The sequence below is a fragment of the Amphiprion ocellaris genome, chromosome 5 (genome assembly GCF_022539595.1).
Source record: "Amphiprion ocellaris isolate individual 3 ecotype Okinawa chromosome 5, ASM2253959v1, whole genome shotgun sequence".
Lineage (NCBI taxonomy): Eukaryota > Metazoa > Chordata > Actinopteri > Pomacentridae > Amphiprion > Amphiprion ocellaris.
Window position 1 is genome coordinate 5,769,548 of NC_072770.1, and position 13,725 is coordinate 5,783,272.

General features: G+C 42.7%; 1 protein-coding gene across 3 annotated transcripts in view; it reads left to right on the forward strand.

Annotated features, from left to right (window-relative positions):
* The window catches only part of LOC111565011 (membrane-associated guanylate kinase, WW and PDZ domain-containing protein 3), a 147,248-nt gene that overhangs the window by 100,267 nt on the left and 33,256 nt on the right, over positions 1-13,725 (forward strand). For all 3 annotated transcript variants that reach the window (XM_055010701.1, XM_055010699.1, XM_055010700.1), the window contains one exon: positions 6,758-6,877. In XM_055010701.1, the coding sequence (XP_054866676.1) occupies positions 6,758-6,877 (120 nt within the window). The remainder of the gene's footprint in view (positions 1-6,757; positions 6,878-13,725) is intronic.

The window sequence follows — 13,725 nt, forward strand, 5'->3', positions numbered from 1 at the left end:
CTCATTGCAGGAAATCAATACTTCTACAAAATGCCGCCTTATAGAAGGCAAGTCGAGGGAGTAGCGGTACGCCGCAAAATTACGAATTACAACACCAACAATTCACAGAGTGTGTTGAACATCACAAGTTGATGATAAACAAGCGCATCTGAGGGTGGATTTATGCCCAAAATCTGTGTGACAATAATGCATGCGGCAAGAGGATTAGCAGAGTTGGTTTGTGTCACTGTGCCAGTGGTCCACTTTAGTTAACTACCACCACACTGCTGAATTCTCATACTACTGCGACTCATCTGTGCTGTGCTGTTAATTTGCTCTAACAACAACATTGGGTCAATTCTGCTGAATTGAATGCATTTTGGCGCCATAAAGAAAGTACTTTGGATTTTAAGGCCAGTTATGAAACACAAAGCAAGATGGTTGATCTTAAAGAGAAAGAATGACAAAAGACAGGCAGTCGGAGTGGTCTGTAATGGAGGAAGACAAAAAGAAAGGGAGGAGCTGGGAGACAAAGAGTGAAGGTCTTTACTGTCTGTGTGGCAAATCCCTGAGTCTCCCTTGCTGGGTCTTGGGACCGGCTCCATCTCACTGGGACAAAAAAACGGTGGCGGAGGCTCTCAAGTCCACCGACGAGGACAAAAAGAGGAGGGTTTTTCTAAGAGGACAGAGAGTTCAGGGTCACACGCAGTCCCTCAACTCCCCACTGAGATCTGAGATGGGCAGAGAGAGTTTCATGTCACTCAGATCCACGCTCGCACACTGCTCTGTTGAAGGTATATGCGCACAGAAACACAGGCAGAGATCATAACATGAGCAAGTACGGCTGTACTCTGTGACCTCTACGCCTGTTTAGAGAGTTTCAGCAGCTGATTCCCTCCTGCTCCTTATCATATCCACCTCCAAAGTTGATTATTTTTATACTATAGAATAAAATAATGTTGTTCGATATACAAGTTGCTTTCATTTCTGAACAGCACTGGTGCAGCAAGCTATGTGACAGAGCATGCCTCAGTGTCTTTTCTTAAAAGCGAATTCTCCACAAGGGACCAAAAGAGTTTGGATTTGTAATGATCCTCTTTCCTTTCTCTCGCTCCCTTTTTGGCCATTTCAACTTCAAAGCCTCAAGCCACTCTTTTCTGAAGTACCATCATAAAACTATGCACGAAATCACCATGTTAAATTTATGGCCTGCCACTTCTGACTGACTACCTCTGATGTTCCCATCGTGACATCCCTCCAGACGGTTCAAAAAAATAGGTCTCAGCAGTGAGACCTTGCAGGACTAAAGTGACATTTGTTTCAGCTAAGGAGAGACAGACAGACGGACACACCTAAACAACAGGATAGCTGTGCACAGCTATAAAGGGAAAGGAATATTCTGACATCTTAAGGAAAATGCGTAATCACTTTCTGGTTTAAAAATTTGATGACAGGCTTGATACCATCCTCATATCTGTATGGTAAATGCGAAGCTACAGACAGCAGCTGGTCTGTTCAGCTTAGCGTAAAGACAGAAAACACGCTCTGAATAAAGATCTGACTAACAGCCCAACTAAAGCTCAATAAATATGTCTTGGTGGTTCAATTTGCACTGTACAGGGTGTCCCTAAAGTCTGGACACATAGGAAATCTCATAAACTATAACTTTTTTGACTCCACAGATTAAATATGGCTTTGTCGAAAGAAGAAAGAGTTGAACTGGTACTTCTCAGTGGACATGAAGGATGGACGTATCGAAAGATAGGGTTAGGGTTAGGGAAGTGATTTTTTGGGGGGCTAGTATGAATTTTAGCCATGACCAATCCTTTAGTTTCAGCTGATAGATTTGATCATCCAGAACAAAGTTTGTCCAGGACACAGCTGCCTGTTTCTTTGAACTTTTTAACCACCTTTGCCACTGTGGAAAAGCCAAGTAGAATCGTCTTTGGATGACGTGCTTTAAATTCATCTGCTATCTTTCGATATACAGTAAATCCTTATACAGCAAAACTGCATTCTTGTTTGTTGCCACACTGTTTGGTCAGGCTTAGTCACCGAACCTACTTAACTAGGTTTAGGACAAATACACAGTTAGGGTTCAGATATGACCTTCTCACAACATGCCTCTTCTTTATTTTTCGGGTTACTGAGGTGACAAGTCCCACTCTAATGTAATATATGATTAGTTGGCTGAAAAAGAGCAAAAGTTAAGCAATAAAATAAATGGCAAAGACATGCTGAATAGAAATGTACTTGCGATACATCCCAAACAAAATACATTACACTCAGAGTGTAGCTGAGAATGTAATTTGTAGAAGACCTAATATTGTGCTTGACTCTTTCTGACATAGTGCATAATTACTTATTTGTCATTATTATTGGGTTGCTAGTCAATCAGCACTTTACATTTTCAGTTTTTGTACAAACAAAACAAAACAAGAATAACGAACATCTATAATATTTGGATTCTTAAACTTTAGAGATGCTGGTAAGCAGAGTTAACACCTTTGAACAGAGCCAGAAGACCTTTTGTCCTCTTTATGTTAGGTTAAGTTATTGTGTTGCTGGTTGAAGCAATGAATTCACTGCTCAGACATGAAACTTGTGTTGGTGCTTTATCTAACTCTGTGAAAAATGTAGGTTTTGAGCAGTTTTTAATTGTAATTTTATAAACTATTTACTGTTATTTTACAGATTTCCCTGTTTAGTTAAATTGCAGATAAGAAGTAGTAAAATCTTAGGGGAAAAAAATGAATCTACATGTTGACTGTAGAAAACAGGCTAAAACTGTACATAATGATCAAATTGATCAAAAATCTATATTTTTATTAATGATCATTTGTTCTTTTACAGTATTTGAGCATGAAATTACATATTTTTTTCTGCATTTAAATCAACAGCAGAAGTATCGGTACTTTACAGATATTTGTCATTATTTCAAAGAAAATGTATGTATGTTAAGGAGTTTAGAAATGGTAAATACTTTTTTAATGTGTTTTGTCAAACTGTCATAGTTTGGTTAAATTAGAGATACTAATAATAAAATCACAGAAAAAAGTATTTATTTTCATGATAACTGTAGATGATCAAAAATCTCTATTTTTTACTTAAAGTAATTTTCTTTTACACTGTATGACAATAGAATTACACAGTTTTACCTCATTTAAATCATCTGAAAATAGAATTATTTTAGAGTTATTTGCCAATATAGTCATCATTTTTGCAAGTTTTGAATGGTCATTGTTTTTAGAGCATTTTTTCTGGCAGTCTTGCTACCTGATTTTTGCAGGGTTTTTTTCTTTTTTAAGTAGACTCTACCATGCTCTCCTTTCCCAGCAAGGCACGATCCAAATGCATTTCCTACTGTTTATAACTTGCAGACTGACAGATCTTCAATAAAGCCTCCCTGCTTCCACACTTAACTGCAGTGTACCTGCTGCACCTTTTCAACATACACTGACTACTTTTTCTTTTTTTAGAAAAACTGGCCTCCAACTGTTCATTTGAAGGCATATCCCAAAGTGTGCCTCTAGTGAAAAGGAAAGTATGACAAGATGTTGCAAAATTCTGCATTAAAAGATTTGCTTCTTTCACTCTTGTACCCTCAAACCTCAGCAAGCCCTCATTATGTTGCCGGCAAGTGATCTGCAATCAGAGGCTTATGGTATATATATCGCATGACATCCAAGATGATGGCTTGGGGAGATTCTTGGCAGGTACATAACTGTGGCTCAAGTAATTGGGCTACAGGGGACATTTTGAGGGACCAAAGCCAGTGCCAGCAAGAAGACAAGTTGTTAATGAGAAGCAGCAGAGGTTGGCATTCTCACATGTAATACAATGTCAACTGCTTTTGGTAACACAAACTGTGGTATCAAGGCGAGCTGTGGAAGGAAGCTTCTCTGACTTTTTTTTTCCCTTTTGCTGCTCTGCTTGGTCACACAGAGGCTGTCACAGTCCAATTAAGGAGAAAATATACCAGTGGAAAAACAAAAGGGGAATGGCAACATAAAGTTACGTAATAGGCTATTGGGCCACCACAATCTACAGAGTCGTTTCACTGCTAATTGGCACAGATTCTACAAGTGTCAAGAAATCTACTCAGGAGACGTAAAACATTGAATCACTGACATTCCATCGTGGTTGTATTGGAATGCTTAAAGGCTATTTAAGGTTATTTCAGTATAACATATATATATACTGTTAACGAACACATCAGCAGTGCCCTTGTGTATAATTAATACCAGTGCCGTTTCTTGTTGCCACTGCGTGTTTCTGATGAATTCAGGTGCATGGATGTCAAATAGCTTGGATGTGTGAAAGAATATTCAGGCACTAAACTCTGATCCTGATACACAGTCTGTTTGTGAGTCATCTCACAGCAAGACATTCCTGGCTTCAGTTGATAATCTTTCTCTGTGTGGAGTTTGTATCATCTCTCTGCATCTTCTCCCTACGCTGCTGCAGGGCTCCTCATTGTGCTCTGGTTTCCTCCGACATTAAAGTCGGGTTTATTTGAAATTTGAAATTGCCTGTTTTTCTGAATATAAATGACTACTTATGTTAGCCCCAGCGATTGACTTGTGGCCTGCCACGTTGTTGCTTTGCCTTCATTTTAGCCTTAGCTCAGTGTCCTTCCCATGACCCTGGAAAGGATTCGACAGGCCAAGCGGATGAATGCATTTGCCTCATAAGCATTGCTCACATTAATTTAGGTGATAGAGATTGCCATGAAATGCAACATTGATGATGGGTTCATGTCATGTGCTTCGCTTTGCATCGCATGCAGTAAATTACCGTCGTCCTGCCTCCCTTTCAGATGTGGTTATTTCTGTGTAGTTTACAAGTTTGGTGACCACCTAATTAGCCTTGAGTGCAGTTGTGGCACGTTGCTACTTATGTATTCATGGAATAAGGTTTACATAATCTTCATGCTAATGTAATCATTTCATGTCCATTTGTGCCTTGTGGATATTCATCCTGGAAGAAAAAAAAATAACTCCCATCAGTACTGAAATAGACTGTCGCTTCACCACAGGAGCAAAATCTGCACACAGACCCTCGTGTCATTTGCATTCACGTTGCCCTCTATGGGACTGAGTGAACCTAAACCACACCAGGAGGCTACACAACTCACTGCTTCCATTATGATTCACATCTCTAATTTACTGTGCTGTTTTCTGCATTTTAACAGCAGCCAGAATATAGATCAAGACATTCCCAATAATAATTTGTTAGCAGACACTGCAGTTACTCATTGAGGATTAAATGAATTATGCCCCTCAGTGCTCAGCAGGCCTTCATCAATTATCCATCTTTCACAGGATGATACTAAGTTCTTTTTAGATTTCCATTCCAAAGTGAAAAAAAAAATTAAATAGTCACCCCTCTGAAAAATGTGCTTCAGTCCTATGGGTCATTCTAGAATTGGAGGACATTTTATATCCCACCCATCAAATATCAAATAGTCCATGTACAAAATACTAAAACATGCAGTTGTTGTGTAAATTCATTTGTCCTGAGACCAAAACTAAAAAAAACTCGGAGAAAAGAATGTTTGAATTATTTTTTTAAAAAATACTAAATAAGTGTGGAGTTCCCCTAAAATGCTATTTTTCTCTTGTCCCACCCCCTGATGGCCAAATTGAATCTCAAATAAAACAGCTAAAATGAAATTTAAATCTCCTTTTTTTTCATTGATGTCTGTTGTAATTGTGGGAACATTTTTTTTAATCAACATAGTATTATAAATAATAATTATTATGCATGGAACGTGTGTCAACATGAACACAACCCTGTTAGCATGACCTTTTTAGCTGGTAGAAAAAGAAGAAAACAGTGACTCACATGATACGCTGGAATTAACATCATCAAACAGTTTTCCAAAAGAATGTTTAAAGCAAAACTATGTCCTCTCTTTTATTTTTTCTATTTTCAGAACCTTGTCAGCCTTGATTGAATGTCTCACTCTACCTCATGCAACCCTGTTATGGATATTTTCAGGATAAGACAAATTCTTTTTACTTTTTTCTTTACTTTCTTACATCAGTAAGTTTGTCCTCTTGGTCAGCAGTAACAGCTAGCTAAATATCTAGCTTCTACTGCTGAGAAAAAGCTAACATTAGCATGGATTAGCAACACCGTTACTGTGATCAGTATGTATGTATGTATACTCATAGTGATACTGTGAGTAGGGTTAGCAAACAACAAATAAAACATGGAATAAAATTGGTACCACTGATGTGTAAGCTGAGCTAATCAAGCCTTTGATAGTTTATTACCTATTACTGATAAAATGAATATGTAGCATAAAATTGTAAAAGAGAAAGTATATTTTTCGAATATTTTGAGGCCCAAATGTCCTCCAATTCTGGAATGACCCTAATATAAATCACAAAACCCTAATACAAACTGTGTCCCCTTTTTTGGAACAAGGGATGTCAAAGATTTGCAAAAAAATTTTTTTAAATGTAATCCAAATCTTGCACAACCACATTTAGAATGGTTATGGATGCACAACTTCTTACTAAGTTACAGATGTGATAAACCTCTGCAACTGAATGGTGTTAAGTCTGTTTTGTGGTGCTGCATCAACCATGAAAGTATTTTTGCTGATGAATTCAGTTCAGGAGTTGTGAGCTCAGAACACATCAACAATCAAGAGCAACATTTTCTACTGCTGTCTTATCTGCGCTTGTCTGCACTGTCAGCTTCTTATCTAATATACGTGGGAACTTGTATGTTTATGTGTTTTTCTTTTCTTTTCTCTTTTTTTCAGGCACCACACGGCTTCCTCGAGAGGGAGAGGTGCCAGGTGTGGACTACAACTTCATCAGCGTTGGAGACTTCAGGATCCTGGAGGAGAGTGGGCTTCTTCTGGAGAGCGGAACCTATGATGGTAGGAATCACAACAGAAACCTGTGTGTGTGTGTGTGTGTGTGTGTGTGTGTGTGTGTGTGTGTGTGTGTGTGTGTGTGTGTGTGTGTGTGTGTGTGTGTGTGTGTGTGTGTGTGTGTGTGTGTGCGTGTGCGTGTGCGTGTGTTTGGCGTTTCACACTGTCAACTCTCTCAATATTCACAGTCATTATGACTTACAGCCTGCCTTAGTGAAATGTGATGAGCGGGACAAAATGTATTGATCAGCAAAACATGATTAGAGACTTGTTGGAAGTGACAGTCAGAGAAGCAGCAGTATTTGCAGCCCTTGAGATGAACACGGCTATTCAGTTTCTCCACTCCTTGTGTAGAACAGTCCACTGAGGGATGAAGCGTGCAGACCTCAAATTTAAATATAAATGGAAATACTGTTGAAATCAGCACAAGGGTGTAACTTCTTTGTCAGCAAGGATTAAAATAAACCTTATGTTTGCCAGAAAGTAGGTAGGTAGTAGGTAGGTTTCTCATTTAGTTGCAGGCATTTAAGCTGCTGGTGAGCTAAACAGTGAAGTACAGGCCTTGCTTAGTGTCCGTTTTGGGATTACAGTTTTAATGACCTGGGAAGAATGCAACATTAGACAAATTATACATAATTTTTACACTAAATAATTTCATATATGAAAAACTGTGAAACTAAATCTTTTACAATTTTGCAAAAGGCAGTGAGGTCCTGCAAGAATTTGGTTTCATGACCTTAGCATTTTATTAACTCCAGGCTACAGCCCTAGTGAAATGTTTAAAATGATGGAAGTGATGTGCAGGCGGAGCAGTGACTCCTCTAACTGGCTAAGGAAGACCTTTGATGCATGTTAATCACTCATTTTTAAGTGCCAACTACACTATTCAATGAGGGCAAAATGTATTAAAAGTGGGTGTATTGGAAGAGCTTTTAAATGTAGCGAAAGATTTTCAATTTCTGCAATGCAAGTGTGTGATGCCAAAGTGCTACCAACTGATCAAGATGCAAAAGAAGGGATGGAACAGGCTCTGCTTGTTTCTGTTATGGTTACTTTCTTGAATTTCTTACGCCTGCTACTAGGTAAGAGCAAAAAATACACAAAAAAAATCTCATTTTTATCTCAATTCACATCTTTTATTTATTAAATCAACAGCAACAGTCCCCTTAGACAGAAGTATTTTAGGCTTCAGCTGCTGCGAGGCGACCGCGATGCGCTCTCGGGGAAAAGCAAAGGTGGAGGAGTGTGCTTCTACATCAACAACAGCTGGTGCACGGATGTGACTGTGATCTCAAAACACTGTTCTCCTGCTCTGGAATATCTCTTCATTCACTGCAAGCCCTTTTACTCCCCACGAGAGTTTTCCTCCTTTGTTCTGGCCGCAGTTTACATCCCGCCACAGGCAGACGTGCGTGAGGCTCAACGCGCTCTGGCGGATCAGATTCAACAAGTGGAGGGGGCCCTTCCGGACTCCCTGGTTATTGTACTTGGCGACTTTAACCAGGCGAACCTGAGCCACGAACTACCCAAGTATAAACAGTTTATTAAATGCCCCACCAGAGAGGAGAACACGCTGGATCACTGTTACACTACAGTGAAGGACGCTTTTCGCGCGATTCCCCGCGCTGCACTGGGACTGTCAGACCACGTGATGGTCCACCTCATCCCCACTTACACACAGAGACTGAAGCTCACAAAGCCTGTTGTGAGCAAAGCAAAGAAGTGGACTGGTGAGGCTGTGGAGGAGCTGCGCACATGCTTGGAGACAACTGACTGGGACGTGTTTAAAGGAGCCACAGTCAATCTGGACGAGTACACGGACACTGTGACCTCATACATCCACTTTTGTGAGGAGCGCATTCTGACAACGCGCACCAGGGTGAGTTATGCCAATGACAAGCCGTGGTTCACACCCAGACTCAGACAGATTAGGAAGGAGAAAGAAGCAGCGTTCAGGAGCGGAGACAGAGACTGCTACAAGGAGGCTAAATACCGTTTTAGCAGGGAGCTGAGGAGAGCTAAGACTGTGTATTCAGAGAGACTCCAGCAGCAGTTCACTGCTAATGACTCTGCTTCTGTGTGGAGAGGACTGAGGCAGATCACCAACTACCGGCCTCAGGCTCCTAAAGGACAGGACGACAAAGCCCTTTGTCAGAAACTGTCCCAGCACTACGCCCGCTTTGACACCTCGTCAGCTGTGCCCAGCACCTCCCCTCCCCCCAGCACCTCCACTGCTGCCACTGTCACTTCATCAAAGGCAGTCCCCCCCACATCCCCCCATGCCTTTTCCCTCTGTAAGCAGGATGTGCACAGACAATTCAGCAGACTGAACCCGCGCAAGGCCCCAGGTCCTGATGGTGTTTCTCCCTCCACTCTGAGACACTGCGCGGAGGAGCTGGCTCCTGTCTTCACGGACATTTTTAACACCTCTCTGGCGTCATGCCACGTGCCGGCCTGCTTCAAATCTTCTACCATTGTCCCCGTCCCCAAGAAGCCACGGATCACAGGACTCAACGACTACAGACCTGTGGCGCTCACCTCTGTAGTCATGAAGTCCTTTGAGCGCCTGGTCCTGTCCCACCTCAAGACCATCACCACCCCTCTCCTGGACCCACTGCAGTTCGCCTACAGAGCCAACAGGTCTGTGGACGACGCAGTCAACCTGGCCCTCCACTCCATCCTGCAGCATCTGGACTCCCCAGGAACCTACGCCAGGATCCTGTTTGTGGACTTCAGCTCTGCTTTCAACACCATCCGCCCTGCTCTGCTCCAGGACAAGCTGTCCCAGCTCAACGTGCCCGACTCCCTCTGCAGGTGGATCATCGACTTCCTGACGGACCGTAGGCAACACGTGCGGCTGGGGAAGACTGTCTCGGACTCGGTGAGCATCAGCATCGGTTCCCCCCAGGGCTGTGTACTTTCCCCCCTGCTCTTCTCCCTGTACACCAACTGCTGCACCTCCAGCCACCAGTCTGTGAAGCTGCTGAAGTTCGCAGATGACACCACCCTCATCGGGCTCATCTCAGACGGTGATGAGTCCTTCTACAGGAGGGAGGTGGCCCGGCTGGTGTCCTGGTGCAGCCACAACAACCTGGACCTGAACGCCCAGAAGACAGTGGAGATGATCGTGGACTTTAGGAAAGTCACAGCCCCACCACCCCCCCTCACCCTCACTGACTCTCCCATCTCCACCGTGGACTCCTTCCGCTTCCTGGGCACCACCATCACCCGGGACCTCAAGTGGGAGCTGACCATCAGTTCCCTCCTCAAGAAGGCCCAGCAGAGGATGTTCTTCCTGCGGCAGCTGAGGAAACTCAAGCTGCCCACCAAGATGTTGGTGCAGTTCTACACGGCCATCATCGAGTCCATCCTCACCTCCTCCATCACTGTGTGGTACGCTGGAGCCACCATCAGGGACAGATTCAGACTGCAGCGCATTGTGCGCACTGCTGAGAAGGTGATCGGCTGCAGACTTCCATCTATGCAGGATCTGTACGTCTCGAGGACCCGGAGGCGTGCAGGTCGGATCATTGCCGACCCCTCTCACCCTGGACACAGACTGTTCACCCCCCTCCCCTCAGGCAGGAGACTAAGGTCCATCCGGACCAGAACCTCCCGCTACATGAACAGCTTCTTCCCCTCTGCCATCAGACTGATGAACACTAGATGACTCTACGTCACACACACGTGCCTATGTTCAGCAGCTCAGCACCGACTCATCAACAATTACCACTGTTTTTTGCACTACAATATTTGCACTACGTGGTGGCCCCCACCACCTGCTGCTACTGGTCACTTTATTCACTTAGTCACTTTTTTGTTGTACAGTGTACTTAGTTGTTAGTTTCTATTATAGTAGATGTTAGCTTTTATTATAGTATTTACTTTATCTTTATCTTTATTTTTATCTTTATTTTTATCTCTACTATTTGTTAAATGTTTAATGTAGCAGCATTGCACCGAGTCAAATTCCTCGTTTGTGAACCTCATGAACAATGGCAATAAAACTCATTCTGATTCTGATTCTGATTCTTTTTCCTTTGAATGTTCACCCTATATATGTCTTTACACACATGCATACATCATCATGTTTGCTCAGTATGTACATAAATGTGTGTCAGGTTATGCACACATTTTGTATTTGTCAATGGACAGGATTTGCTTCCCTGTTTTTATGTATCTGTGTCAACACTTCTGTGTCCAGTCTTGACATTATGCAGTAAATATTCACACAATAATGTGTGCCCATGTAAGCAGCTGTAGCACCTGCTGTGACCTTATGTAAACCAGTCAACCTGCTGATCCCACCGGCTGGCTGCACAGTCACACATCAGGAGGACCCACTTGTGTTCTTACTCACAGGTCATGCTTTATTCATGCGATAAATCGGCCTCCTCCTTTTCCTCCCTCTCTCCGCTAACAGACACAGTCAGTAAGCTCTGGCTCGTCACAAGCATTCAAAACTTGAAAAGCAACTTGATCGCACCTTGATGAAGTAAACATGTCAGCAGCAGCTGATATTTTACAAGTAGACAAGCTCAGTCATGTTTTTCCAGTAAGGAGTTTACACAACAAGGGATATTTCATCTTGGCAAACAGCTGAATGGCCAAGTATTTACCATTTCTAGCGTCTTATATTACAATAGAGCATAAGCAGTTGCCCTGCATTCAGAGGTCTTCAGAAGTCAGACGGCCGCAATGTATTTGTGTCATGAAGGGATTGGAATGGAGGATTTCTCTCACATTGCACAATGATTATAGCAATAACATGATAATCTCCCTGCTCTCTTTAAGCTCATTCTTTCTTATTGCAAATCCAGGCTGCTGTGAAATGGGAGAGGATTTTTCTAAATGTTGGAGGGGCAACCTCTGGTCGCATAAAATGAATCCTCACTGCAACACTCTCTCATTCCTATTCAGCTGCGTCTCGTGCTCCCTATAAGATGTAGAATTAAAAGATAAAGTCAAATCCTCATCCAGGGAGAAAGAGCCTGAAGGATGAAAGCAGCTTCCTCTTGATGTGTACAGGTGCATTTCTGCTTCTGTGTATTTGTAGAACTTTGTGTGCATTTATGGATGGTGAGGTGCATATTCTAACATGAAGTATGATCTGGGCCTGTTGAAGCAGTTTTTTGCAGCAGTCTGTGATTGCAGTGATACAATGTCTCTCGCCCTCTTACACACTTATCATCGGACAGTGACAGCAGTGACATTACACACACACCCACACACACACACACAAAGGGACACACATACTGTTGAACACAGTCGTACAATTGCACTCACTGAACAAATTCTGTCCTTCTTAGTGAAGGATAGATCATCTAAGAACTCGAAGATCAGGTTTCACAATCTGCCAAGTCGCCCACGAGCTGTCCTTCATCTTTGAGCTGAATCCAGCTGGGATTTGCACCTTTATAGAGAGGTTGACTGTGGATAGGAAGGGAGAAACGGAGAGCAGACCGAGGAAGAGCACATAATAGAAAGTGAGGGTTGATATAGAGACATGCTGAGCTCCTCAGCTCCCAATGGAAACTCCCTTTGCAGTGGAAGCAGAACTGCCATGGCTGTGTGCAGATGTGTGGATTAGCTGCTCAAAAGTTGGAAGGTTTCAGTATACTATCCCTGAGAGGAAACACTCTGAACACGCTGATAGTGGCTGCCTCCCCCTCCTCCTACTCTTCTTTGCCTCTTAAACCCAGTCAGCACAAGCGCTGCACGGCTACTGTGGCAGGCAGCGCTGATCTCTCAGCAGCACAGTGAACTCCAAGAGGAGCTGGAAGTAACCGGATCCAAGAATGCGATTTACTCCATTTAGACATGCTTGAAGCACAGCCTATTTTTTTTCTTTGAAAAGAGGAAAATAAACAAGGTCAATTGTCCTCTTGTATAGGTCACCTGGGCTTCATTCCTTCTGTGAAAAGCTCCTGTATTACTCTAAGTGTACAGTAAACGAGTGGTGCTCAAGGTATTGAGCTAATGGGATTCTCAGCTAATCATAATGGTCTCACTAATAGTCCCAAATGACTTGCCTGAATGCTCATTATGTTAATGGTTCATGTAAAATGGTGTTTCTCCACTTGGAAAGTATTTTATGGGATGTATTATACACATAATTTCAACTTAAACACCCTCTCCAAGACCCTTTTATCAATCACTCTGCAATCAATTACCCTGTTAATCCTTCATGATCCCTCGAGAGAGGTTGATCAGCTTGATCGCCGGTGCTAATTCTTTAAACAGCGAGCTTTTGGTTCGATTCTCAGCTTGCGGGATCATTTCCTGCATGTGATTTCCCGTCTCCCTAATTTCCTGTCTCTCTCACAACAGAATAAATGCTTAAAATGAGAAGAAAAGAAAGTTTGATAAGACAAACTCGTATATCTACCTTTTTCTGTGGGTCCAGGCAGCTCTGTGATTGGTTGGTTACATGCTGGACACTCTATGTTGATTCGGAGGGTCCCTGGTTGCCTGGCAAGCAGACACATAAGCCATCTGTGCCAGACACTCCACAGTGAGCCTTTCTGGGGTTTTTGTCCCTCCTCAATCTGCCTCCGAGGTCCAGGTTGGGTCAGTCTCAGAGCAGAAAAAGAGCAGCCGGCGAAAAACCAACAGGCAGTGCAAGACTGGAAGGATAGCTGCCAGGAAAATGAAATTGTCTGCCTTGAGAGGTTTTTCTTTTCCTAACAAATGATCTCTAATCTGCTACCAGGGAATGAATAATTCTGCCAAATCGACTGCCACTTCAAACCAGTTGTTTTGAGATCCCTGTTGTGATAATGAGGCGGATTTTTACGAGGAAGGAAAACAGACCTCCAGATTAAACTGGATTTGAATGAGAGTGTAGAATTCAT